Genomic DNA, 25371 nt, shown 5'->3' on the forward strand with positions numbered 1-25371 from the left:
TCTAGGGTACAGATGTGGGGACCTGCATGAAAAACCTCCTAAGCTTATCTTTACCAGCTTAGGTCAAAACTTCCCCAAGGTACAAAGTATTCCACCCGTGGTCCTTGGAATGGCCGCTACCACCACCAAACTAATACTGGTTACTGGGGAAGAGCTGTTTGGACGCGTCTTTCCCCCCAAAATACTTCCCAAAACCCTGCACCCCACTTCCTGGACAAGGTTTGGTAAAAAGCCTCACCAATTTGCCTAGGTGACTACAGACCCAGACCCTTGGATCTTAAGAACAATGAACAATCCTCCCAACACTTGCACCCCCCCCTTTCCTGGGAAATGTTGGATAAAAAGCCTCACCAATTTGCATAGGTGACCACAGACCCAAACCCTTGGATCTGAGAACAATGAAAAAGCTTTCAGTTTTTTACAAGAAGACTTTTAATAGAAAATAGAAGTAAATAGAAATAAAGAAATCCCCCCTGTAAAATCAGGATGGTAGATATCTTACAGGGTAATTAGATTCAAAAACATAGAGAACCCCTCTAGGCAAAACCTTAAGTTACAAAAAAGATACACAGACAGAAATAGTTATTCTATTCAGCACAATTCTTTTCTCAGCCATTTAAAGAAATCATAATCTAACACATACCTAGCTAGATTACTTACTAAAAGTTCTAAGACTCCATTCCTGGTCTATCCCTGGCCAAGCACAGCATACAGACAGACACAGACCCTTTGTTTCTCTCCCTCCTCCCAGCTTTTGAAAGTATCTTGTCCCCTCATTGGTCATTTTGGTCAGGTGCCAGCGAGGTTACCTTTAGCTTCTTAACCCTTTACAGGTGAGAGGAGCTTTCCCCTGGCCAGGAGGGATTTCAAAGGGGTTTACCCTTCCCTTTATATTTATGACAGCATGTAACAAGCAAATTAGTATAACACAGTGCAAAGGGGAAAATTAAGAATGGGGTTGGATCACATAATAAAACACTCATTTGAAATGGACTACCTTTGAACCTCTCCACCACCCCTGTACAGTTCAGTCTTTTCAGGCAACTCCTTACAGGTTGGTGCCAAGCAGCATATGTACAGGGAAGGTAATATAAGGTTCTTATTTTAACAAACTAGAATGAACTGCACAATGTGTGCCTTCCCAGTAAAAATTCTCTTATGTGCTTGTTTTACTGTTTGTGTTTCCTGGTTTCCATTTTGAATTCCACGTGGTGGGGAGGAGGGATGCCAAGGCACTGGCATGCAATCGCCATTTGTGGATACATGCTGCTATCCAGGGCATACAGTGAATTAACCCAATATTGTCATGCAGTAAACATTCTGATAACACAGTCACATACAATATTCATAAATTAATACAGACTGACCCCTCATCTGTCACAGTTGCCATCCCAAATCGATATTAACAGAACACATGTATAATTTTAAATCGATATCCATTAAAACAAAATATTTGAAAATCTGTTCCATTATTTAGCTAAGCACAGTGTTAAGGCTCACTGTACTGTCTTTCAGATGAAATGGCAAGGACTTCAGCATGTGCCTAACTTTTAATCATGTGAGTTGTCCCATTGAAGTCAGTGTATTGAAGTCCCTCGCAGAACTGGAGCACCCATTATAGGAACATTAACCTTGTTGTCTTGGTCAAATTTGACTTCTGGTAAATGCATTACTCCTACTTCAATTCACCCTATAATTCCAGTTTGATATAATAATAATTCTTCACTTCCTGTCCTAAACTGCTGTGTACTGTTCCTGTGTACTATTAAATAGTTATGGCATTTCATTTCAAAAGCTGACTATTTTAGTGATGGGTGTAGTAATTCCTATATTTATGTCATAGGAGGCCTGTGAAATTTATTACAGTTTTGGCTACAATTCTATGCAGAAGCCTATTTCAGTCTGGGACTTCTTTTGCCAGTAGGGGTGCAGGAGTGAGCCCTTAATATTTGAAAATACATAATAAAAGTAAAACATTGGACCATTTTGGTAAAGAGGTTAATAAAATAGAATCTTACACTAACTAAAAAAGAGCTATTTTTTCTCTACAGGTAATTAATTTACACAATGGAATAATCTTTCTTATCCTGAAACCTTACATGTAACACAGCTCAGATAGCATCATTTACATACAGGCTGCTGCACATGCATGCTAATGTCTTCCAGTGAAAAGTTCAGACAAGTTTGTAAGTTTGCAGATGTCTTGCACGTGCTCAGCACCCAGATACATGTAAAGCCAGAACAGAACTGGATATTTTCTAAAGAACATTTAAAATGACATGTCTGTTATGGCTCATTGTGCCTCTGGATGGATTAAAACCTAGACAATTACCCCAGGCCTCAAGATTTTGACAGCCTGTTATGTATTTTTTAAAAATTGAGCTTTGAGTCAATATTAAACCTTTTTATGCATGTTGAGAATTGTACAACAGTTTCTTTTGTCTGTCACTTATGTTCATGCTTGACAATCATTTTAACCCTGTTGTGTTATCGCCATTTGTTTTTTCTGGCTTACTATATTGCTCCCCATTGGAATCAATCTACATTCCCATGAAAGGTACTATCATGTCACCCATCAGCAATTATTTGCTTTCATTCCTTAAAACCACTATACAATAGTAGCCCTGCCAGGAGGACAAAAGCACAGGGAGAGAGGCAAACGGAGGAAAACTGCAGTGGGAAAGCAGCAGCAGCTGCTGAGTGCTGAGCTAACTTTGTTCTTTAGGGGTCCTTCTGGTAAAATACTTGAACTTGAACTGAGAATGTGCGGGCCCTTCATCTTCTGCTTCATCTTGTAACACAACTAGTCTCCCCAGTGCAGAAACTGGAAATTAACTTGGCTTAATTGCTTGTGTGTCAGCAGAGCCAAGAGGTACTAACTTTGCTTTTATGACACAACTCAGTGACGCTGTGCCTGTTGAAAGCAGCAAGTGGCAGGAGAAGGGAGGGTGTGGGAGAAAACTTCCTGGAGCAGTAATTTTGATTGCCACCAGGAGTTTCCAACACAGATCCAGCTCTTTGGGGCCCCTTTCAATGAATGTAAATGAACAGCAGATTCTCCTCGCGATTTTAGAAGGGGCCCTTTGTATATCAGAGCAGAGTTTGTATCTCTGAATGCAGCAAAGAGAGCACCTTCGTGTTAATTAAGGAATTTATCTGAAATGCTGAGTCTATTGTTTTGTATAGGATTGTGAAGGATTTTATTTTGTCAAGAGATCATAGCTGTATCAGATTTTTAGATTGCCTGGATTTACTGATTGAACATTGATCCAGCTACTAGATGGCTTCTGTCCTTCCCTGTCCTAAAGCCTGGTTAAGGTGCCCAATAAGCAGCTCTGCTAGGTCATGTTTAGGAGATCATGACAATGTGATGATATGTGAAGAGGGCCTCACTTCCATATTCCTCTTGAATGACTCAGGTAGTGCAGTTTTCAGTGAATTCAATGAGATCAGAGTAATTTTCTCCCTCAAAGAAGCCTCCCAAGGGTTTAGATTATGTAAGCAGCTATGTTTTTCCCAGTGCTCTAATTTGTCTCCACACTAACAAATTCTCCTTCACTGACACATTTTGCTATATGGGGCTGAGAGGCTGATTCCTACAACCACCTGTGGGCAATAGCCGTTGTTCTTCTTTGAAGCATGTCCCTGTGGGTGCTCCACTTTAGGTGTTCAGCCACCTCTGCACTTGTAATCAGGTATTTGCAGCAGCAGTGCCCGGATGGGCAGTAGTATGCGCTGCCCCCGCCTTGCGCTTCCTGTGGAGGTTATATAACGCCATGTAGCCAACCCCCCATCAGTTCCTTCTCTTCTGCCTTTGGCTTGAATCGGAGTACTTAGCGGTGCCTCTGTACCTTACCTACTTAGTATCGTTCTTGCTGTTAATAGTGTTTATTTAGACAACAGCCTCTCTTCCCGGTTTACTTTACTTAGATTAAGCTTCAGTTGTAAGTGACCCCTTAGAATAGAGTTGTTCTCCCTCGAGGGAGCAAACCCCGTTCTGAGGAACATGCCCAGCTCCCCAAGTTTCAAATGCTACCTGACGTGCAGATTATCTATTCCTGCCTTGGACGGGCATTTGCAGTCTGTTCTCTGCCTGGGTGAAATGCACATACTGCAGAAGTGCTCGCATTGCCATAAACTGAAAGCCCGCACCAGGATGGCAAGAGATTTGCAGTTGAAACAGAGATGATGGAAAAGTCTCTGTGCCCGATGTCTGAGCCCGAATCATGGACTCCTCTTGGACAACTGTCTCCCACAACAGCCTCTGACAGAGGCTCTCCCAGGCTGTCTCAAGCAAAAGAACACCGTGTCAAGAAGGCTACTAAAAAGTGGGCATCATCTCCTTGGGAATATGCCAAGAAAAGGCATTCCCCAACTCAATATACCCTGTCAGTACTGACTACACCGGGGCCTACCACTGCCAAGATAGTGGGACCATCCGGTACCACCGCTACCACAAGAGCAAAATACCCTAGGCAGGCTAGCTCAGACAAGGGCATCAAAGGGACATTGAAACCCTCTGCCTTAGCACCATTGGAGCTGACAAGATACTTGGCACTGAGCAGCTCAACATCACCACAGACTATGTGTGACGTTGCACTCCATATGTTTTATGGAAATATGCTTATGAGTGTGAATATGATGTAACTGGAATATGCTTTATGCAAAAGATCTTGTGAGGTACCATAACAAAGGTTATAACCTACTGAATATATTCCTCCTGTTTGTATGCATGTATCATTCTTGTATCTGAAGCTAGAAATATGAAGTATAACTCTGAGGGCCTACTGTAATTATGCAAAGTGTGGGCCATTAATGGTGGTTTAGAATCTTGATGGCTCCCATTGAATAGGACAATTGGTTGTAAATGGTTTATTTACCTGCACACCTTCCTGTGTACATGTGGGCCAACCCAGGAAGAATGGAGACTAGGGGTCTTACAGTGACATGTGATCATGTCACATGATACTGAAATCCATCTTAATCCTTGTACTTTTCCATTGATGAGGCAGTGGTAGGGATAAGCACAGACAAAAGATTCCCACCTTGTGCCAAAGTTATAAGGGAGGGGGAGGAGGGAGAGCAGGACAAAAGGGGCGGCCAGTCATGAGAAAACCCCTGCTTACCACCTGAGCTGTATGCTGGATTTAACAAAGACTGTACCGGGGAAAGGATTGGGCCCAGACTAGGAAGGAGTCTAATCTGTGAAATAAGCTTATTGGAACATCTTTGAGGGCGAGATATTACCCGTAATCAGTTTCTTAATGTATTAGGCTTAGACTTGCGTGTTTCGTTTTATTTTGCTTTGTGACTTACATTGTTCTCACTGTTATTACTTGATATCACTTAAATCCTACTTTTTATACTTAATAAACCCAGAGTAAGTGATTAATACCTGGGGGAGCAAACAGCTGTGCATCTCTATCAGTGATATAGAGGGCAAACCATTTACAAATTTACCCTGTATAAGCTTTATACAGAGTAAAATGGATTTATTTGGGGTTTGGATCCTATTGGGAACTGGGTGTCTGGGTGCTGGAGACAGGTAACCTGCTGAACTGTTTTTAGTTAAAGTCTACAGCTTTGGGGGAGTGGACCAGACCTGGGTCTGTGTTGCAGCAGGGTCGCATGTCTGGCTCAACAAGGCAGGGTTCTGGAGTCCCAAGCTGGCACGGAAAACAGGACCAGAGGTAATTTCAGCACATCAGGTGACAATCCCAAGGGGATCTCTGTGACCGAACCAGTCACACTGTGGTGCTGCCCACTGCCTGCAAAACCCATTACGATGCAATCCACAGCACTGACAACCGTGCAACAGCCGTTGATACTGACAACATCTTCAGCGGCACTGAGACTCCCAGTACCGCAACAATTCCTATGGCAGAAAGATTTTCTGGTCTCCGAAGTGCCAGAATCTTCTCTTCTCAGTACTGATATCACTTCCACTCAGTTGGTTCCGAGCCACTTTCCCACACCACCCAAATCTGCTCCTCCCTTCTCGAGTGATGAGGAGGATGCTGATGGAGATATCTACTCCTCCCACCACTCTTCCCCCATCACTTCTGCCAGACCAGGCACTTCACAGCAAAGAAACACTACACAGGGCCTGAACTTCAGACCTAGTCCAGGCACCCAGGAATGCCACTAATGCCTATACCAACACATTGGCTTTACTGGAGGCATGGGCTGCATACCCCCCACACCATCACAAGTCTCCTTGTCCACCCAGGGTGAGGCCAAAACATTCCCCTTCACCTTCAGTACAGGGACTGGCAGAACTTCCACAAGTGGCTGTTGAGGAATCTGGGGAGCTGTTGGACCAGAAGAATGCCCCTGCAGCCATCTTCTTCCCCAGACAAGTATGTCATGCCCCCACCTCTCGCCACGGGGGATGATTTTAAACAATTTCAAGAGCTCTTTAAAAGGGTAGTGGACTCACTGGACATATCTTTAAAGGAAGTGGCCGAATCCCAACATAAGCTATTAGACATCTTACATACCTCAACCTCCTCCAAAATTGCCCTACCAATTAACGACACCCTCATGGAATCAGCAAAAACTATCTGGCAGACTCTGGCAACAACTCCACCTACCTGTAAAAGGTCAGATAAAAAAATATTATGCACCCTCTAGGAAAATTGAATTCCTTTTTCGCAGCCAGATGATGGAGGCAGTGAGTGAATGGGGCAGATAGCACTACTCCAGAAATACCCTGTAAAATAGGGATGAGAAGAGATTCCTAGCAGTCACTACTAGCTAAGTACGACTTCACAAATTATTCAAAACACTCAAAATGTATTGAATTACTCCCGGAGGAAAAGAAAGAGCAATTTAGAGCCATGATTCTTATTGCCAGAACAGCGTTGCAAGTGGCATTGGATTCCGCAGACATTGTGACCACAGCCGTAGTCATGCGACAAATATCCTGGCTGTACCTGTCTGGTTTTCCCAGAGAAGTACAAACGACTGTAGAAGACCTCCCATTTGAGGGTCCATAATTATTTGCTGGCAAAACAGACGAATCTCTTCATATGCTGAAGGACTACGTTCCACTAGCGGGGACCTTGGCAGTCCAAGAGCAGGGGCAAGGGGTGGCGTCTTAGCCCCCCTGCCAAGAAAAGTGCAGGACCCACCATATTAACATCGGCCATCTTGTCACACAGTTTACTTTCAACTTGATTAATGCACATTAATTTAGGTAAGAAGAAACAGTTTGGATTATTTGAAAAAATAATCAGTGTTTTTGTCAGGTTCCTTTATGATTTTTTTTTTTTAAAAAACTATGAATTAGAATAGAAAGTTTCCCCTCCCCCCCAATCATGACACTGAATCAGAGTAAGGTTTTAACTGCTGGATGATCTATCTACTCCCCGAACTGGCCCAGACCAGTTTGCACAAGAAATTCCCAGGACAAAGTACAGCTTTTCTAGTGATGTTACTTTATTCAGGAATTTGAAAGGACTACATTCCTTAGTCTTCTTGGAACAATGCAAGTGGTGAACAAAAGCTCCAGACGGAAGGAGATGTAATTGGTTTTGAAGAGCATGAACATCTGTAGAGCATGTGTCTGTCGTATATCCCTAAGAGACCCTGCTTTTGAGGAAGAAAGCAAACTATGTACAAATGTCAGCACAGTAGCCAATGAAGCAATCAGAAATTTAAAAGATAACCTAGACACAAACTTAAAATATAGCCAGTTCCAGGCTGACAATCTCAGGATTCACTTGTTTAGTGGTGAATATTTCAAAAGCATGACCAGTGGGAGGAGAGTTAAAAGGTAAGTGCAACAGAAAAATTTTGATGAGGCAGGAGAACGGGAAGTAGCTGCTTTTTTAAATCAATTTACTTTTCCAAACACAGTGGAAAATAGTTTCAAGCACCCAATTGTACTTCAAATCTTCAGTGCAAATGCAGAGGAAATTCTGAGGCCTGACACACTGGCTTACCTGTGTTGGTTAGAAGGATGTGATTATTTGCTAACGTAGCTGTGTCAGCAAAAGCTAGTGTAGACAGTTATACGGGCAAAACCTTTCTTTTTGCCGGTATAGCTTATTTTGTTCAGGGAATGGATATAAACTTTATTGGCAAAAGGACTTTTTTGCTGGTATAAACTGCATCAACACTATGAAGGTCTGCTGGTATAGCTATACCATCAAACCTTTTAAGTGAAGACAAGGCCTAAGAAGGGTCCAGATCACTAATCATATTCTTTCTTTGGCTAGTGCCTAGACAACAGCCCCATGGTGCCTTTCCCTTTCCTCACTTCTCTGCATTTAAACAGCCACTGAATGTGGTGCACAATTTAAACACAGCACATACTGAAGTGAAACCTTAGACCCTTATCTTAAGTACGTGCCGCACCACTGGGAATGCAACAACTTAGAATCATAGAATCATAGAATATCAGGGTTGGAAGGGACCTCAGGTGGTCATCTAGTCCAACAGGACCAATCCCCAATTAAATCATCCCAGCCAGGGCTTTGTCAAGCCTGACCTTAAAAACTTCTAAGGAAGGAGATTCTACCACCTCCCTAGGTAACGCATTCCAGTGTTTCACCACCCTCCTAGTGAAAAAGTGTTTCCTAATATCCAACCTAAACCTCCCCCAGTGCAACTTGAGACCATTACTCCTTGTCCTGTCCTCTTCTACCACTGAGAATAGTCTAGAACCATCCTCTCTGGAACCACCTCTCAGGTAGTTGAAAGCAGCTATCAAATCCCTCCTCATTCTTCTCCTCTGCAGACTAAACAATCCCAGTTCCCTCAGCCTCTCCTCATAAGTCATGTGTTCCAGACCCCTAATCATTTTTGTTGCCCTTCGCTGGACTCTCTCCAGTTTATCCACATCCTTCTTGTAGTGTGGGGCCCAAAACTGGACACAGTACTCCAGATGAGGCCTCACCAATGTCGAATAGAGGGGGACGATCACGTCCCTCGATCTGCTCGCTATGCCCCTACTAATACATCCCAAAATGCCATTGGCCTTCTTGGCAACAAGGGCACACTGCTGACTCATATCCAGCTTCTCGTCCACTGTCACCCCTAGGTCCTTTTCCGCAGAACTGCTGCCTAGCCATTCGGTCCCTAGTCTGTAGCTGTGCATTGGGTTCTTCCGTCCTAAGTGCAGGACCCTGCACTTATCCTTATTGAACCTCATCAGATTTCTTTTGGCCCAATCCTCCAATTTGTCTAGGTCCCTCTGTATCCTATCCCTGCTCTCCAGCGTATCTACCACTCCTCCCAGTTTAGTATCATCCGCAAATTTGCTGAGAGTGCAATCCACACCATCCTCCAGATCATTTATGAAGATATTGAACAAAACCGACCCCAGGACCGACTCCTGGGGCACTCCACTTGACACCGGCTGCCAACTAGACATGGAGCCATTGATCACTACCCGTTGAGCCCGACAATCTAGCCAACTTTCTATCCACCTTATAGTGCATTCATCCAGCCCATACTTCTTTAACTTGCTGACAAGAATACTGTGGGAGACCGTGTCAAAAGCTTTGCTAAAGTCAACAAACAATACATCCACTGCTTTCCCTTCATCCACAGAACCAGTAATCTCATCATAGAAGGCGATTAGATTAGTCAGGCATGACCTTCCCTTGGTGAATCCATGCTGACTGTTCCTGATCACTTTCCTCTCATGTAAGTGCTTCAGGATTGATTCTTTGAATACCTGCTCCATGATTTTTCCGGGGACTGAGATGAGGCTGACTGGCCTGTAGTTCCCAGGATCCTCCTTCTTCCCTTTTTTAAAGATTGGCACTACAATAGCCTTTTTCCAGTTATCCGGGACTTCCCCGTTCGCCACGAGTTTTCAAAGATAATGGCCAATGGCTTTTCTGTGGTTGTGGCCCAAGATACTGAACAAATAGGTAAAAAGAAAAGGAGGACCTGTGGCACCTTAGAGACTAACCAATTTGAGCATAAGCTTTCGTGAGCTACAGCTCACTTCATCGGATGCATAATAATGAACAAATAGGTAAGTAAGTCAGAAGTTGAACAATGTCTTCAGCGAACATTGCTTTTTGGTTTCAAAAATAGCTCTGACAGTCTGACTGACTTCTCCCAGAAGTGAAAAATGTATTGAAGTTTAAAAAAAAAGAAAAAAGATTTCAGATCTTTGCAGTCTGGATCCAAACGATTTTCTTTCAAATCTACTTTTCATTATCCTTTTCTAAAAAGGTGCACAGTCTCTACTTAGACTAGTTCAGACAGCAGTGGGGGATGGAGAAGTGAAACCAGTACTGTGTGTAATAAGATGACATGCACGACAAATGGTTTTACATTTGGTTTTTGGTTCCTGGAAGATGATGTGCAAATGCAAATGCCCTGAGGAATCATCTCATTCCTCTCCTCACCCCTACCATAAATGGTGTTCACTCTCATGTCTTAATGCCTTTAAAAATTATAATTTAATCCTCTCAGCATCCTTATGAGATAAACAATTTTACATAAACAGATTGGGAACTGAAGCAAAAAGCAACTAAGTGACTTGCCCAAGGTCACAGAAGAAAGCATGGCAGAGCCAGGAACCAAACCCAAATTTCTTCCTGAGTACCAGCCACGAGGCTGTCTTTTTGCTCTATGCTGTGGGCACTACTTCCAGCTGGGCAAGGTGGAATCCCTTACAAGTCTACCAATGCTGCTCTTGTTTGTAGGTAATGTCACTCAGGCTATGTCTACACTATCACATATTCTGTCGGCAAAACTTGTCGCTCAGTGGTGTGAATATTCCACCACTCTGAACAACATAAAAGTTTTGCCGGCATAAGTGGTCATGTGCACAGCTCTGTCGGTGGGAGAGCTTCTCCCGCCATGGGGGTGGATTAATTAGGTCAACAGGAGAGTTCTCTCCCATCGGCCTGGGATCTACGCAAGAGATCTTACAGCAGTGCAACTACATCGGTACAGCTGTGCCGCTGTAAGCTCTCTAGTGTAGACATAGCCTCAGTTTTGAAGGCCAGAAGAGACCACCACCATCAAATACTTTTATCTCCTTCACATCACAGACCCTTCTCCAACTAATCCTGTAATACAGGGGTTCTCAACCTCTTGCTTTCTGAGGCCTGCCCCAACATGCTATAAAAACTCCATGACCCACCTGTGTCACAATAACAGGTTTTCTGCATATAAAAGCCAGGGCCAGCGTTAGGGGGTAGCAGTAGAGCACTTGCCTGGGGCCTCAGGAGCTCCCACAAAGCTACATTGCTCAGGCTTCGGCTTCAGCCTTGGGTGGCAGTGCTCAGAGCCCGGGCATCAACCCCATGTGGCAGGGCTTTGGCTTTCTGCCCCAGTGAGTCTAATGCCGGCTCTGCTTGGCGGCCCCCCTGAAACCTGCTTGCGGCCCCCCAGGGGGCCTCGGACCCCGGTTGAGAACCACTGCTGTAATAGGTCCACAACCCTTATTAAGATGTGCTTCCCACACAAAGAGTCACAACGAGTACACGGTCTGTCATCTGCTTGCTGAAAGAAATACTACCCACACAACTTAAGAACATTAACATTTATTTAACATGATAAAAAAGAAATGAGATATGAACATTTGCATTTGAACAATAGTAAGTGGCTTCTTATACTTACTCTGGATGTGCTCATTGTATAATATATACACAATGAACATAATTACATTTGTACACAAACTAAGTACTGGAATTGAAAACCTGTTTATTGCTGTACACACCCTATTCCAACAAAGTAAGAGCCCAGTACCTCAAAATACCTACACTTCATTTTGTTTAAGAAAAAGTAAGCACAAACATTCAGGTATATGTTGATAACAGTGTGGCATTAACTGCTGATGCTGCAACCTGACCAAGAAATAATTACAGCAGAAACAGGACATACTTTACTTAGCAATAATAAAAATGGCACATTTTAAATATTTATAAAAATTTTACAAATCAAATGTCAAAATACACTAGTGTTTAAAAAGTGTAAAACAAGGTTTAGTGGTGATATGTAAAAGAAACTGATCTGTTATGTACCTAAAAGAAGCAAAAATGCAAACTTAAAATGATTTCATAATTAAAAACATTAAATTCTGTAAATCATCAACTAAGGTTCTGACTTTAGGCTGCATATTAAAAAGAATCTTTATGTGCATGGAAATCATAGCAGCAAGCTGGTATCAGAAGAACAATCTTCAGATTGTTGACTGTACATATGGGCCATTTAAAGCTGTCTTGGAATAAACATTTTCCAGGAAGTGATAAAATGATGCTCTGTGGCCAAAAGCATCAGAACTATGAATTTCATAGATTTAAAATATACTCTACAATATCTTCTCATATTTCCATAGGTCCACACTCCTTGGCCATGAATGGTTTCAACAGAATCTGTTAGAGCTGAAAGACAGACATGAATAAAGTTACTGTATTTTACCAAAACACTGTTTAAAGTTCCTCTTAGGATTAGGCCTGGTGGGGAGTTTTTGACCGCGCTGTGGCTATCCATGAAATAAATTACCGTATATGCTCGTTCATAAGCTGAATATTTTTGGTAAAAAAGTGACATCAAAGAGCGGGGGGGTGGTTTATAAAGGGGTTGACATCAAAATTTGATGATTTAAACTCTATTAAATCATTTAATTGAATATCTAATACATTGTTGTTTTGTTTACCTGGAGCGTCTGCAGGCATGGAGCTCCTCAGTTCCCTGTGGCTGCAGTTCACCGTTCCCAGCCAATGGGAGCTGTGGGAAGTGGTGCCACTTCCCGCAGCTCCCATTGGCTGGGAACGGCGAACCGCGGCTACTGGGAGCTGAGGGACTCCGTGCCTGCCAACCCACCAGAGTCTTACCCTGACGGGCCAGGAGCCGAAGTTTGCCAACCCCTGAAATACAGAGTTGGCTTATGAAAGGGTCATGCAGTTTTTGCTATTTTTAGCTATCCATCTTGGGGGGTCAGCCTATAAATGAATGGGCTAATGAACGAGTATATATGGCAAATTATATTAAAAAGAATCTAAGAAAACATTAGTTTCCACAACCTATCTTTTAAGGCATTAAAGCTATTTTGACAGCAATTCACAAATGAACAGAAACAATCGGGTTATTTTGTACAAAGAACCATTTCAGGGTTTTATACTGCCACCATCAATACAGTAACTAAGAGCTTTCCATGTAAAATTAGTAGCGAAGCCCCTAAATGCTGTACCAAAGGACTGGCAAGGTTAGAAACAGGACACAGTATTCTTCACTTGCTATGATGTAATGCAGTGTTTGGGATGAAAGATTCTAAATAAATGCCATCATCACTCTATTAAACTGTATTTTAGCATGTATCAGCATGCTTAAAATGTAACAATATACTTGTGAGAGAGATACAAAATTTGTTTTAGTGATGCCAGAAGACATGATGTAGAAAAAGTCATGTGTGAATAAGCTCTCTCCTTAGTCCTATGATACCACATAGCACCATTTTCCTTTTCCAAATTCCACTGCCTCTCTGAAACCCATCATGCATTTCTCAGACCCTGGCTTAAAAATTGGCCTATGAATTGAAATGCACCCCCCAACTTATAAATTCTCTCTATTGCAGAGGATTTCTTGCTGTACAGTTTGCATCCCATTGAGTAAACGAGTTCCTGCTTTAAAAAATTAAACTCTTCCTACAGGACAGGAAACTTGTTCACAGCCTGGTACATTTGCTGTTTCATTTGGGAAATTACAGCTCTTACATTAGTCATGGGTAACAGCAATGCTCCTCACATTCAACAAACATTTTAGATGTGTTGGGTAGTGCGTAAGAAAGTTGTTTGACTGACAGCCCTGGTGAAAGACCTTTAGTCAGAGAAGTATAGCGTGGGCAGCAGCAGCAGTGCAGGCTCCCACACACACTGTGCTTCATTGTGTTTCAACTAAAATGGATCAGGAATTTTTTGACAAAACATTTTTTCGTTGTAAAACACTGATTTACCGAAACTGAAACTTTTTGTGGAAACCTATTGTTTTCAACAGGGGAAGAAAAGGCCCACCCCAGAACAGTCAAATAGCAGAGTGGCTAGTGCACTCTTCTGGGATCAACAAGACCCAGGCTCAAGTCCCTGCTCCAAATCATGCATGGCAGGGACTTGAGCCTTCATGAGAGTCTCCCTCTAATTTTTTGCAAAAACCTTTCAGAAGGTCTAGGTTTCATTGCAACGTAGAACAAAACCACATGTCAAAATATTTTTTGTGACATGGAATTCTTGTTTTCCAGGTCCAGTATTAATCCTGATATGAAACCAGCTATACAATGACCATCCAATATTGGGGCTCTGGTGAGACTGCTAACCAGTGTGTCAAATGCAGATTTGAAGTATACACTAGGAAATGGACTAATGCCTCCAAATAAATTCAGATACTGAACAGAGGAAAACTATTTTTAGGCTCTAATATCCTTGGCTTTACTAAAACTAGGGAACTAGAAACAGAGTCCATTTTAGAAGTACCATCCTAGGAACATATTATTTTGTCATCAGCAGTTCAGTGTTACTCGTGGAAGCATCATATCTAAGATGGCAATATTATGGACACATCGCCATCTTCACATACACGTAACTGTGTAGGATGTTGGAGAAAGTGTCTTAGGTAGCAAAAGAGATTACCAGTCTTTCACATCTCAGACCTGAATTTATATTGTGGCATAAATAATTGAGAGAAAATTGCTTTGGAGAGCTCATCATTGATGCACATGACAGAGCCAAATGCAATTTGACACAATTAGTAGTGTCTGCTCAAGAGACGAGGAGGTTCCTTACCTGTAACTGGAGGTTCTTCGAGATGTATGGTCTCTATATGTCTCCCAAACACAGGTGCGCATGGCCCCAAGTTTTTCAGCAGCCGTGTGCATTGGCCCGCATGGCTACCTTATGTTGCCACGTGCTCCATGTGACATTATAGGAGACCATGCGGGGTGACACGCACTCAGTCTTCCTCTTACCGCAGTATAGTGAGTCTGCAGCAGAGAGGAAGGTGGACTGGTATTGGGATACAAATAGGGACCATACATCTCAAAGAACCTCCAGATACAGGTAGTAACCTTCTTTTCAAGTGATGGTCCTTATATGTATTCCAAACATAGGTGAGTATGGAACAGTGACAGACTCAGAGGTGGAGGAGCGAGAACGCAATGGGCAAGGCCTGTTGCAATGGCATGACCTACAGTGGCATCTGCCCACTGGTCGATGGCATAGTGCACTGTTTAGGTGTGAACAGAGCGCCATGTTGCTGCCTGGCAGATCTCATGCCAAGGAGGCGGAGGTGGATCCTGCCAGATGGTGTTGCGTTGGAGCATGTGTAGCATTCTGTAATGCACTTCGAGATCCAACTGGATATGTACTGTGAGGAAAGGGCCTGCCCTCTTGACTGTTCCACAATGTCTATGAAGAGGCTTGATGAGGCACAGAATGCACGAGTTCTGTCTAGGTAGAAAGCCAGTGCCCTGCAGACATCCAGGGAGTGTAGCGTACTGTCTGCGGAAGTGGCATGTGGTTTAGGGTGGAAGATCGGAAGATGGATGGACTGGTTGAGATAAAACTTGTAGACAACCTTTGGGAGGAACTTAGGGTGGAGGCACAGGGAGACAGTGTCTATGGAAAACCGTATATGGGGGTTAGCCATCACGGTCACCAGTTTGCTGATCCGCTCAACAGAGGTGATAGCCATCAGGAAGAGGACCTTCATAGCTAGGTAGACCAGGGAGCATGTAGCCAGCAGTTTGAATGGAGGTCAGGTGGGCACAGATAGCACAAAGTTGAAGTTCTAAGGGGAGTGGGGGTAAGGACGGGTGGGAAACAGTTTGTCAGGCCCCTCAGAAACTGGGTAGTGGTAGGGTGGGTAAATATCAACTGTCTGTCCATGGGGGTGGGGGGAGAAAGAGAGGTGAAAGGACGGGACTAAGCGCCACAAGGTGGACATGGACCGAGCTAAGTGCGAAACCTGAGGTCTTCAGCTCTAGAAGGTGGTCTTGGATGATAGGCACAGAAACACTGAGGAGGGGGAGGAGTTGGCGCTGTGCCCAGGAGGTGAAGCGCGTCCATTTTGTGGTGTAGCATGTCCTCGTAGACTCCTGCCTACTCTGTGAGAGAATATGGTGGACAGGTGATGAACAGGCATTGTCTACACCTGAGCCCCATCCAAAAACCAGGCTATCAATTGGAGCAGGCTTCGGTTGGGGTGGCAAACCCTGCCGTGGTCCTGGGTGAGATGTATGTGCGGTGTGACATAGGTGAAGGCCACCATGTGGCCAAGGAGGCAGAGGCAATGGTGCACACTCATGTGCGGGTTGTAGCAGAGGACATTCACAAGGGCTATGAGGGTGGCAAAGTGGGCCATTGGGAGGAAGGCACAGAGTGTAGGGGGTCAGAAATGGTGGGCAAGCCCAGAAGTCCACACTATGCCACGAGACCAGGGAGTAGGACAGGTTGTCCACTGAGAAGTGCCCCTGGTCTGAAAAAGCCTCCGCAAGTGGCTGAGCCATCGGTGTGGGCAGTACTGCAACTGGTGTGGCTGGGTTGTATCTGAGTGGCGGCTCATCCACCAATGAAGGGAGATGGGGGGCCAAGAGAAGCGGCAAGGGTGGGTACAACAGCTTGAGGTGGGATGTGTGTGTGTGGAGGGGAATCAGTGGGATCCAGCTGACCCGGTGTCCAGGGCACATCCCGTTGTCTGCTGCTCCAAGGAGTGGGTGTGCGGAGTGGAGCCTGGAGAGACTTGCGGTGGCTAAGTAGTGCGCATTGGTGGGTGGTCGAGACTCTTGATCCTTGCAGGAACTGGCAGGTCTCACTTCCGCTTTGCCTTGCCCCGCCTTAGGTGGTGGCCCTGCAGGGTCGTCATGCGATGTCTCACCTGACCGAACCCAGCTCGGGAAGGAAACGCAGTGCAGCGCAGTGGTCCACGATGGGGACCTGCTGCGGTGTTTGTGAGAGGGCTTTTGACTCTCCTTATGTACCTTCTCACATCTTGGCGGTGCTGATGGATCCAGGTGTGAAGCCAAGGACAGGACGCTCACTGCCGGTAATGGTCGGTGAATCACCAGCACAGGATTGGACTCTGCCTGGGGCCCGAACAGCGCTTTTGTGATGAGGAACTTGCAGAGGGGCTGAAGTCAAGTGTTGTGGGTCCTTGAGGGGAAGGATTTGCACACATTGCTGTGAACAACAAGGTGCATCTTGCCAAGGCAGAAGAGGCAGCGCGTGTGCTCATCACTCACGGAGAATGAGTGAGGGCACAAGGTACAATTCTTGAACCCTGGAACACAGGGCATAATCCCGACAGGGTTGGCAGAGGCCCCATAAGGAGCTACTATATACACTAACTAAACTAAAGTATGTACAAAAGTATGACAAGAAAGAAAACAGAGCTAACTATTTACAACGGAGAGTTGTTCTCATAGAGGGTCTGAGCACAAAGAGGAGATTCCAACTCCAACCATGTAGTAAGAGGGAACTGAGGGGATGTCACCGCATATGGCCTCTTATGACCTCACACAGAGCGTGTGGCAACATAAGGTGGCCGTGCAGGTCAAAAAACACTGCTGCTGAAAAACTTCCAGCTCCAGCGCATACGCACCTCTGTTTGGAATACACATAGGGACCATCACTTGAAGAAGAATGCCAGGTTGTTCCCTTCAGATGCCGAGACTGATCCGCATGGGGGAAGCTAACAGAGCTATAATCAGTAGAGTCTAGCTCCAGTCAGTCCATTGAACTGAAACTATGTAAAAGAAAAGGTTGGTTGGGTAATGACAGCCCTACTTAAAGGCCCAGAATATATACACACACCCCTCCAACGTTCGTGTGTATCTGTACATATGCCATTTGATTTGTACATAAACAGCTCTATTTATACATTCTGAAAGTGCGTATCATGATTTACCATTTAAAATATTTTTACTATAATATTAAGTTTGAAACTAATATTCAGAGTCAAACCTGTATCTGAACATGACATGCTATACTGTTCATGAAAATCAATAACAACAAAGGCTGTATGTGATGTTTTTGTATGGACAAGAAACAAGAGATTAAAACCATTTCACTTTAACAAAGAGGTAATACCTCTTTCTGCCTATTACTAACACAAGAAAGTATCACATTACATACAATAATTATGACTGTTAAAACAAAACGCAGGTGCCCTATCTGAACTAGGTTATGCATTTTCAAACTTCACTAAGGAAACATCTTTTAAAAACTGAGAAAGTTCTCCTTTCCTACTTATATGCCCTTATAGTTATATAGCTTATAGGACCTATGAAACAAGGCATATTCTTTTGATAGCCTTCCCTTGAAGGCTTATTTTAAAAGGTAATCCCTGACAACGTAGAAGTTTTAACTAATTAAAGTGCTGGTAAAAGTGTTAAAACGTTCTGACCTGTATCCCTTAGTTTCTTTAAACACCTGTATAAACAAACCTGCTTACTTCTATTTCCACTCACATTCAATAAACAGGAACTCTCAGAACCACAGAAATATAGGACTGGAAGGGTCATCTAGCCCAATCCCTTGCACTGAGGCAGGACTATGTATTATCTAGACCATCTCTGATAGGTGTTTATCTAACGTGTTCTTAAAACCTCCAATGACACAGATTCCACAATCTCCCTAGGTAATTTCTTCCAGTGCTTAACCACCCTAAGAGCTAGGAAATTTTTCTTAATGTCTCACCTAAATCTCCCTTGCTGCAATTTAAGGCCATTGCTCCTTGTCCTGTCCTCCTTTTTACTCCTCTTTACAGCAATCATTTATATACTTGAAGACTTATGCCCCACTTCAGTCTCCTGTTCTCCAAACTAAACAAACACAATTTTTTCAATCTTTTCTTGTAGGTCATGTTTTCTAGACCTTTAATCATTTTGTTCCTCTCCTCCGGACTTGCTCCAATTAGTCCACATCTTTCCCAAAACGTGGTGCCCAGAATTGGGCACAGTATTCCAGCTGATGCCTTATCATTGCTGAGTAGAGTGGAAGAATTACTTCTCATGTTTTGCTTAAAACACTTCTGTTAATACATCCCAGAATGATTGCTTTATTTTGCAAGAGTATTACATTGTTTACTCATATTTCATTTGTGATCCACTATAACCCCAGAGCCATTCTGCAATACTTCTTCCTAGGAAGTCATTTCCCTTTTCGTATTTCTGCAATTGATTATTTCTTCCTTAGTGTACTACATTAGTAGTGTACTGCATTAATTTTTATTGAATTTCATCCTATTTATTTCAGGCCACTTCTCCAGTTTGTCAGGATCATTTTGAATTCTAATTCAAGACCTTGCAACCCCTCCCAGGTTGGTATCACCTGTAAACTTTATACCTGTATTCTCTCTGCCATTATCTAAATAATTTATGAAGATATTGAACAGTACAGGACCCAGGACAGATCCCTGTGATACATCATTTGATACATCAGACCTTTTCAGATTGACAGAGAACCACTGTTAACTACTCTCTGAGTATGGTTTTCCAACCAGTTATGCACCTTCCTTACAGTAAGTTCATATTAGGCTGTATTTCCCTAGTTTGCTTATGAGACGGTCATGTGAGACCGTATCAAAACCTTACTGAAGTTGAGATATATCACATCTACTGCTGCCCCCTATCCACAAGGCTGGTTACCCCGTGAAAGAAGGATATTAGGTTGGTTTGACGTGATTTGTTCTTTACAAATCTAGGTTGACTGTTACTTATTACCTTATTGTCTTCTAGGTGGTTACAAACCGATTGTTTGATCATTGTTCCATTGTCTGTATATCATAATGTGATACCTATCTATATTATATATCATAATAGACCATCATATCATGCTATATAATAAGAGTATTTCCTCTGACCAAGCTAATGATTTCTACCTTGATTCCTACAAGGAATTACCAGTTATGGATAGGTGGAGGGGCCAAGTGGGGATCTATGATATAAAAAAAAATAAAATAAGAACCATCAAATTCTACACACACAGTGAGCCTAACTGCATGTTTTTATTATTGCTATCCTCTTCCCTTCTACTATTTATCATGTCACACTTATTTGTCTTAAATTAGATTATAAACTCTTTGGAGCATACTGTATGTACAATTCATAGTTCAACTGGGCTATTATCCTGACAGGAGCCTTTGGGTGCTAAAACACCCAAATACGGATACATTTTTACCTTGACTGCATAATCACTTTTCATTACAATTTAATATCAAGGAACTGTTATTCTACCATTACAGAAGAAAATGCTTGATGAGCTAATTGGTCCTTTCCATTTTTAACTATTATTATCTTATCTGAATACTGTATGGATTATATGCATGTAAGGAATGGTTACTTACTTTAACTGTGGTTCTTTGAAATGTGATGCAGATGTGTACTTCACTTGGGTGTGTACATGTGCCCAGTGCACAGGAACCAGAGAATTTTACCTAGCAGTACCTGTAGAGGGGGAATACTTGTGCCTCGTTGCTGCAGCCCCTTCCCTGGCTATATAAGGCAGTGCAGTCCCGAACCGTGCCAGTTCCTTCACACCAAGTGCCCAGAGAAACTGCGACACAGAAGGGACGGAGGTGAGTCGTGGAATACACATCTGAATCACATCTTGAAGAACCACAACAGTTACAGTAAGAAACAGTTTCTTCTTCCTCAAGTAGATGCAGTCATGTATTCCACTTTGGTGGCTCACAAACAGTACCCTAAGGAGGCGGGGCTCAGAGACTACCTAAACAAGGACCCCAGGACCACCCTATTGAAACATGCATCCACCTTGAAAGATGCAGTAATGACTGGATGGGTTTGCGCGCGCACACATGTACACACACGACCATGTAGCAGCCCTGAAAATGTCCAATACTGAAATGCACTGAAGAATGCTACCTATGTTGCTTGCACTCTCACAGAACTAGCTTGCATCCGCTGAAGGAGGTGTAGCTGAAGCTATTTCATATGAAGTCACGATAAATGAGGTTATTCATTTAGAGACTGTGAAGAGACCACCTGACCCTTCATGGGATCTGTATATGACACAAACAGGCATGGTGAAGCACAAAACAGTTTAGTCCAGTCCAGATACAAAGCTAGACATCGCCTGACATCTGATGTGTGGAAACGCTGCTCTTCCAGAAATGAATGCAACTTAGGAAAGAACACAGGTAAATATACCGCCTGGTTCAAATGAAGCTGAGAAACCACTTCAGATAAAATTTTTGGGTGTGGTCATAAAGTCAGTTTGTCTTTAGAGAATTGTATGTAAGGAGGCTCTGCCATCAGAGAATGCAACAGACTCTCCTTGTGGATGCTACTGCTATCAGGAACATAGTCTTCTGAGACAAAAGTGGAAAGGGAAAAGATGCCAGGGGCATCTAAGAAAGAGAGAGGTTGTGAGGTTAGGAACCACACAGAGCTCTGACTCCAGCCACAAATGGTAAGAAGGAAGAGACAGAGGTTAGGGGAGTGCTATCTCATATAGCCAGACAAGGGGCTATAGCCACAAGCTGTGAGTGGTGATCCTCTAATGGTACTGCTTGGCAAAACTCTCCAGCTCCAGTGTGCTAGGGGTGAATGCACCTCAGTTGAATATGCAGCTGCACTTACTCAAAGAATCAATACATTTCTGTTTTGTTTGCTTGTTTGATTGATATATACATCTCAGCTTCACCCTACTTAATAAAATTGTTTGTGGGTCTTTCTCAAAGAAAACTATGGTATACCCAGAAAAATCGCATGACTGTGAAAAGCAGACGTACTTCTCTGAGACTATACACACATGAAATGTGATCCTTCTGTGAGCTGTGGTTGCGTTGATGGAGCTGGTGATGGTGGGGACTCTGGTGAAGAGGGCAGACTTTTTCCTGAAAAGAGAAATTAAAAAATAAATATCACAGAAGGCAAAAGTTAGACAAATTGAAAATATTTCAAACAACATGTAATTTGTGAGCAAGATAAGTATTTTGCAAGTAAAGGTTAAAATAATCAGAAGAAACTTTTAAAATCAACATTCCCTATGATAGGTTTCAGAGTGGTAGCCGTGTTAGTCTGTATCAGCAAAAACAACGAGGAGTCTTTGTGGCACCTTTAACACATTTATTTGGGCATTAAGCTTTCGTGGACCAGAACTCACTTCATCAGATTCATGGAATGGAAAATACAGGAGCAGGTATAAATACATGAAAAGATGTGAGTTGCCTTACCAAATGTGAGGTCAGTCTAACGAGACAATTCAATTGACACCAGTCACTCAACAACAGACCTAAAAGTGGCAATTCTTCAACAAAAAAAATCAAAATCAGACTCCAACATGAAACTGCAGAACTGGCATTAATTTGAAAATAGGACACCATCAGATTAGACTTGAATAAAGACTGGGAGCGGTGGGGTCATTACAAAACCTAAACCTAATTTCCCCAATACTAATTTCTTCTTACTGTTACTCACACCTTCTTTCAGAGTAGCAGCTGTGTTAGTCTGTATCCGCAAAAAAGAAAAGAAGTACTTGTGGCACCTTAGAGACGAACAAATTTATTTGAGCATAAGCTTTCGTGAGAGCTGTAGCTCACGAAAGCGTATGCTCAAATAAATTTGTTCGTCTCTAAGGTGCCACACGTCTTCCTTTTCTTTTCACACCTTCTTGTCAACTGTCTGAAATGGGCCACTCTCATTACCACTTCAGAAGTTATTTTTCCTCCCTTGGTATCCTACTGTCAATTGAATTGTCTTGTTAGACTGACCTCACACTTGGTAAGGCAACTCATCTTTTCATGTATTTATACCTGCTCCTGTATTTTCCATCCATGCATCTGATGAAGTGGATTCTAGCCCACAAAAGCTTATGCCCAAATAAATTTGTTAGTCTCTAAGGTGCCACAAAGACTCCTCGTTGTTATTCCCTATGATGTCACCACAAAGGATCTTTCCTAGTCCTGGCCTGAACTAAGCAGTCATGGAAAGGACTGTGCCGTTTGCCTTATTTATCCTTATATCACATCTGCACTTCCTTATTCCTCCCTGGCACCAAACTACTACTGATCACCTCAAGTATTGATCATTCCATCTGCCCATTCCATAAGCAACTTGGCCTTCCCTCAGCACTATGATTTTCTTGCAAAATGTGCCATTAAGGTACTCGCAGCCACCCTATCTTTTCCACTTCTGGCATCCCTCCTGACCTCTGGAGACACACACACCAACCTCTCTGTTATTTTACTGGTTCATAATCTAATGTCTAAGTTGGAAACTAGCTAGTGTTAATATGAACACTGTAGTATCTATGCTCCAGTCAAGGAGCTCATACCTGCAAGGATCAGGAAAGGGGATCAACGGCAGGAAATCGTGTGTTTAGAATAGATGCCTTTGGTGAAATGACCTACAGGAAAAAGTCACGGAGCTGACTGGAACCAGTAGCAAGGAGGTAGACAGCACTGAATATGTGCAGAGGATTGGGGGAGAAGGAGGGTGGTTCTGGAAGGAGACAGGGAATCATTTGCTCCAGCCAAGAGAAACTTCTGGGAACCCCCTCTGATCCTCGAACTGGTTGCCTCCAAAAGATCTGCATTTAAACCTCTGAAAACTGTTTCTGAGACTCGCCCATTGGGAAATTGGCCAGGTCTCTGTCCATCCCTCCCCATCAGGTGAAAAAATATGCATACGAGACCCAGATTAGTTTAGATTTCTTTTCACTACACAAGAATTTCAGAGCATCAGAAAACAATCAGATGTATATTACATATGTAACTTTTAATCCCAATTTACACTTCTGTGTAACTGACAGTCTCTTTTCCATACCTTCTGTTTGATTTTCTCTTGAAGATTGTACTGCTAACTCAAAAGAAGAAATAATCCCTTCTTGCTCTTGAACACTGGCTGCTTCACTCTCTTTTGGACTGGTTTCATGTTTGTGGTTTTCAATTGGGGCCATGTTCTGCAGACTAGTTAAAAAAAGTTGCTATTTTTAAAGTTTGTTTAATTTAATTTCAGGTGTTAACCAATATTTATGTGCAACTGGAGTTCCAGCACTTAATTTTCTTCTCTTAACACAAAACCCTCTAATTTACAAGATTGTGTTGTTTAAATCAAATACATATTTCTGGAACCTATAGTAGAGTGTTGAAATCCTGAATCAAAGCAATAGTTAGTTTTGTTTCAATCTTATAAAATTCATTCTAGAGTAAAAAGAACTTTAAACTGGGAACTGGACAGTTTTTTTTCCTTTTTCATACTTATACACTGAAATAGATACAGTGTCTCGTGAGAGGGCCTCACTCTACATTGACAGTAAGACACGTGTCTAGCTTCCAGTCAGGCAAGAACTACTGAAGAGGTGCACCAAAGCTCCAGTACTCTGAAATCATGGAGTTAATGGAAACCCTACAAGGTGATGAAGTACCCTAAGGCAGTGGTTCTCAACCACGGGTATGCATATACCCTTGGGGGTACGCAGAGGCCTTGTGGGGGTACATCAGCTCATCTAGATATTTGCCTAGTTTTACAACAGGCTACATAAAAAGCACTAGCCAAGTCAGTACAAATTAAAATTTCATACAGTGACTTGTTTTATACTGCTTTATATACTATACACTGAAAAGTAAGTACAACATTGATATTCCAATAGTTTATTTTATAAGGTAAAAATGAGAAAGTAAGCAAATTTTCAGTAACAGTGTGCTGAGACACTTTTGTATTTTTATGTCTGATTTTATAAGCAAGTAGTTTTTAAGTGAGGTGAAACTTGGGGTATGCAAGACAAATCAGACTCTTGAAAAGGGCACAGTAATCTGGAAAGATTGAGAACTGCCCTAAGGGGTCAAACTAGTCCAGACTGCTCCTGAGCTGATGGCTTCCATACACAGTACAATGGACTCCAATAAAAAATTTGCCCTTGGAGCCTTCAAATGAGGCTTTTAACAGGAACCTTATGGAAAGCTTTGATCAGGCAAGGAAAGCTATTAAGCCCTCATCCTGAGATAACATTATTGATTCGATCTTGCATCCCAAAGCAAACCACAAATTGTCTTTGTCCATGATGAACACGTGCTTACAAATGTATTTGAAACTTCCCACATATTAGTTCTGAGTAAAAACAGCAACACAGAAAAAGGAAAAAACAAAACCAAAACCTAACCCAGAAATTATTCTAGGGAGGATACCTGACCCCAAGCTATTTCACAATTACTTGTTATTTCTTTTGCCCCAAGTTTGAGCTAAGAACAAGTGTTGACCAAGTTCCCTCCTTGTTACCAGTCCATGGTGGGTGAACTCAGTGAATTTCTGATTTCAATAGGCAGCTGGAAATGAATCATGACTATAAGTATAACAAGTTTGCTATGAATAGGAAGAAAAACTAAGTTGCATTCAGAATATGTTATATTTTTATATTTCCTTCCATAGCTGTGCAGTGTTCTACTTCC

At 42.7% G+C, this 25371-nt stretch overlaps 1 protein-coding gene across 5 annotated transcripts in view; it reads right to left on the bottom strand.

Moving 5' to 3' along the window:
* Positions 1–11500: 11500 nt before the first annotated feature.
* PLEKHA5 (pleckstrin homology domain containing A5) overlaps positions 11501–25371 on the bottom strand; it is a 263205-nt gene continuing 249334 nt past the window's right edge. For 2 of the 5 annotated variants that reach the window (XM_077826614.1, XM_077826638.1), the window contains 3 exons: positions 23750–23892; positions 21735–21819; positions 11501–12356 (listed from right to left, as the gene is read on the bottom strand). In XM_077826614.1, the coding sequence (XP_077682740.1) occupies positions 12338–12356; positions 21735–21819; positions 23750–23892 (247 nt within the window). In that variant the 3' untranslated portion in view covers positions 11501–12337. Of the gene's footprint in view, positions 12357–21714; positions 21820–23258; positions 23331–23749; positions 23893–25371 lie in introns of all 5 variants that reach the window. The other 3 variants (XR_013347132.1, XR_013347130.1, XM_077826622.1) reach the window with 3 other exon arrangements.

The sequence above is a fragment of the Eretmochelys imbricata genome, chromosome 1, assembly GCF_965152235.1.
Source record: "Eretmochelys imbricata isolate rEreImb1 chromosome 1, rEreImb1.hap1, whole genome shotgun sequence".
Lineage (NCBI taxonomy): Eukaryota > Metazoa > Chordata > Testudines > Cheloniidae > Eretmochelys > Eretmochelys imbricata.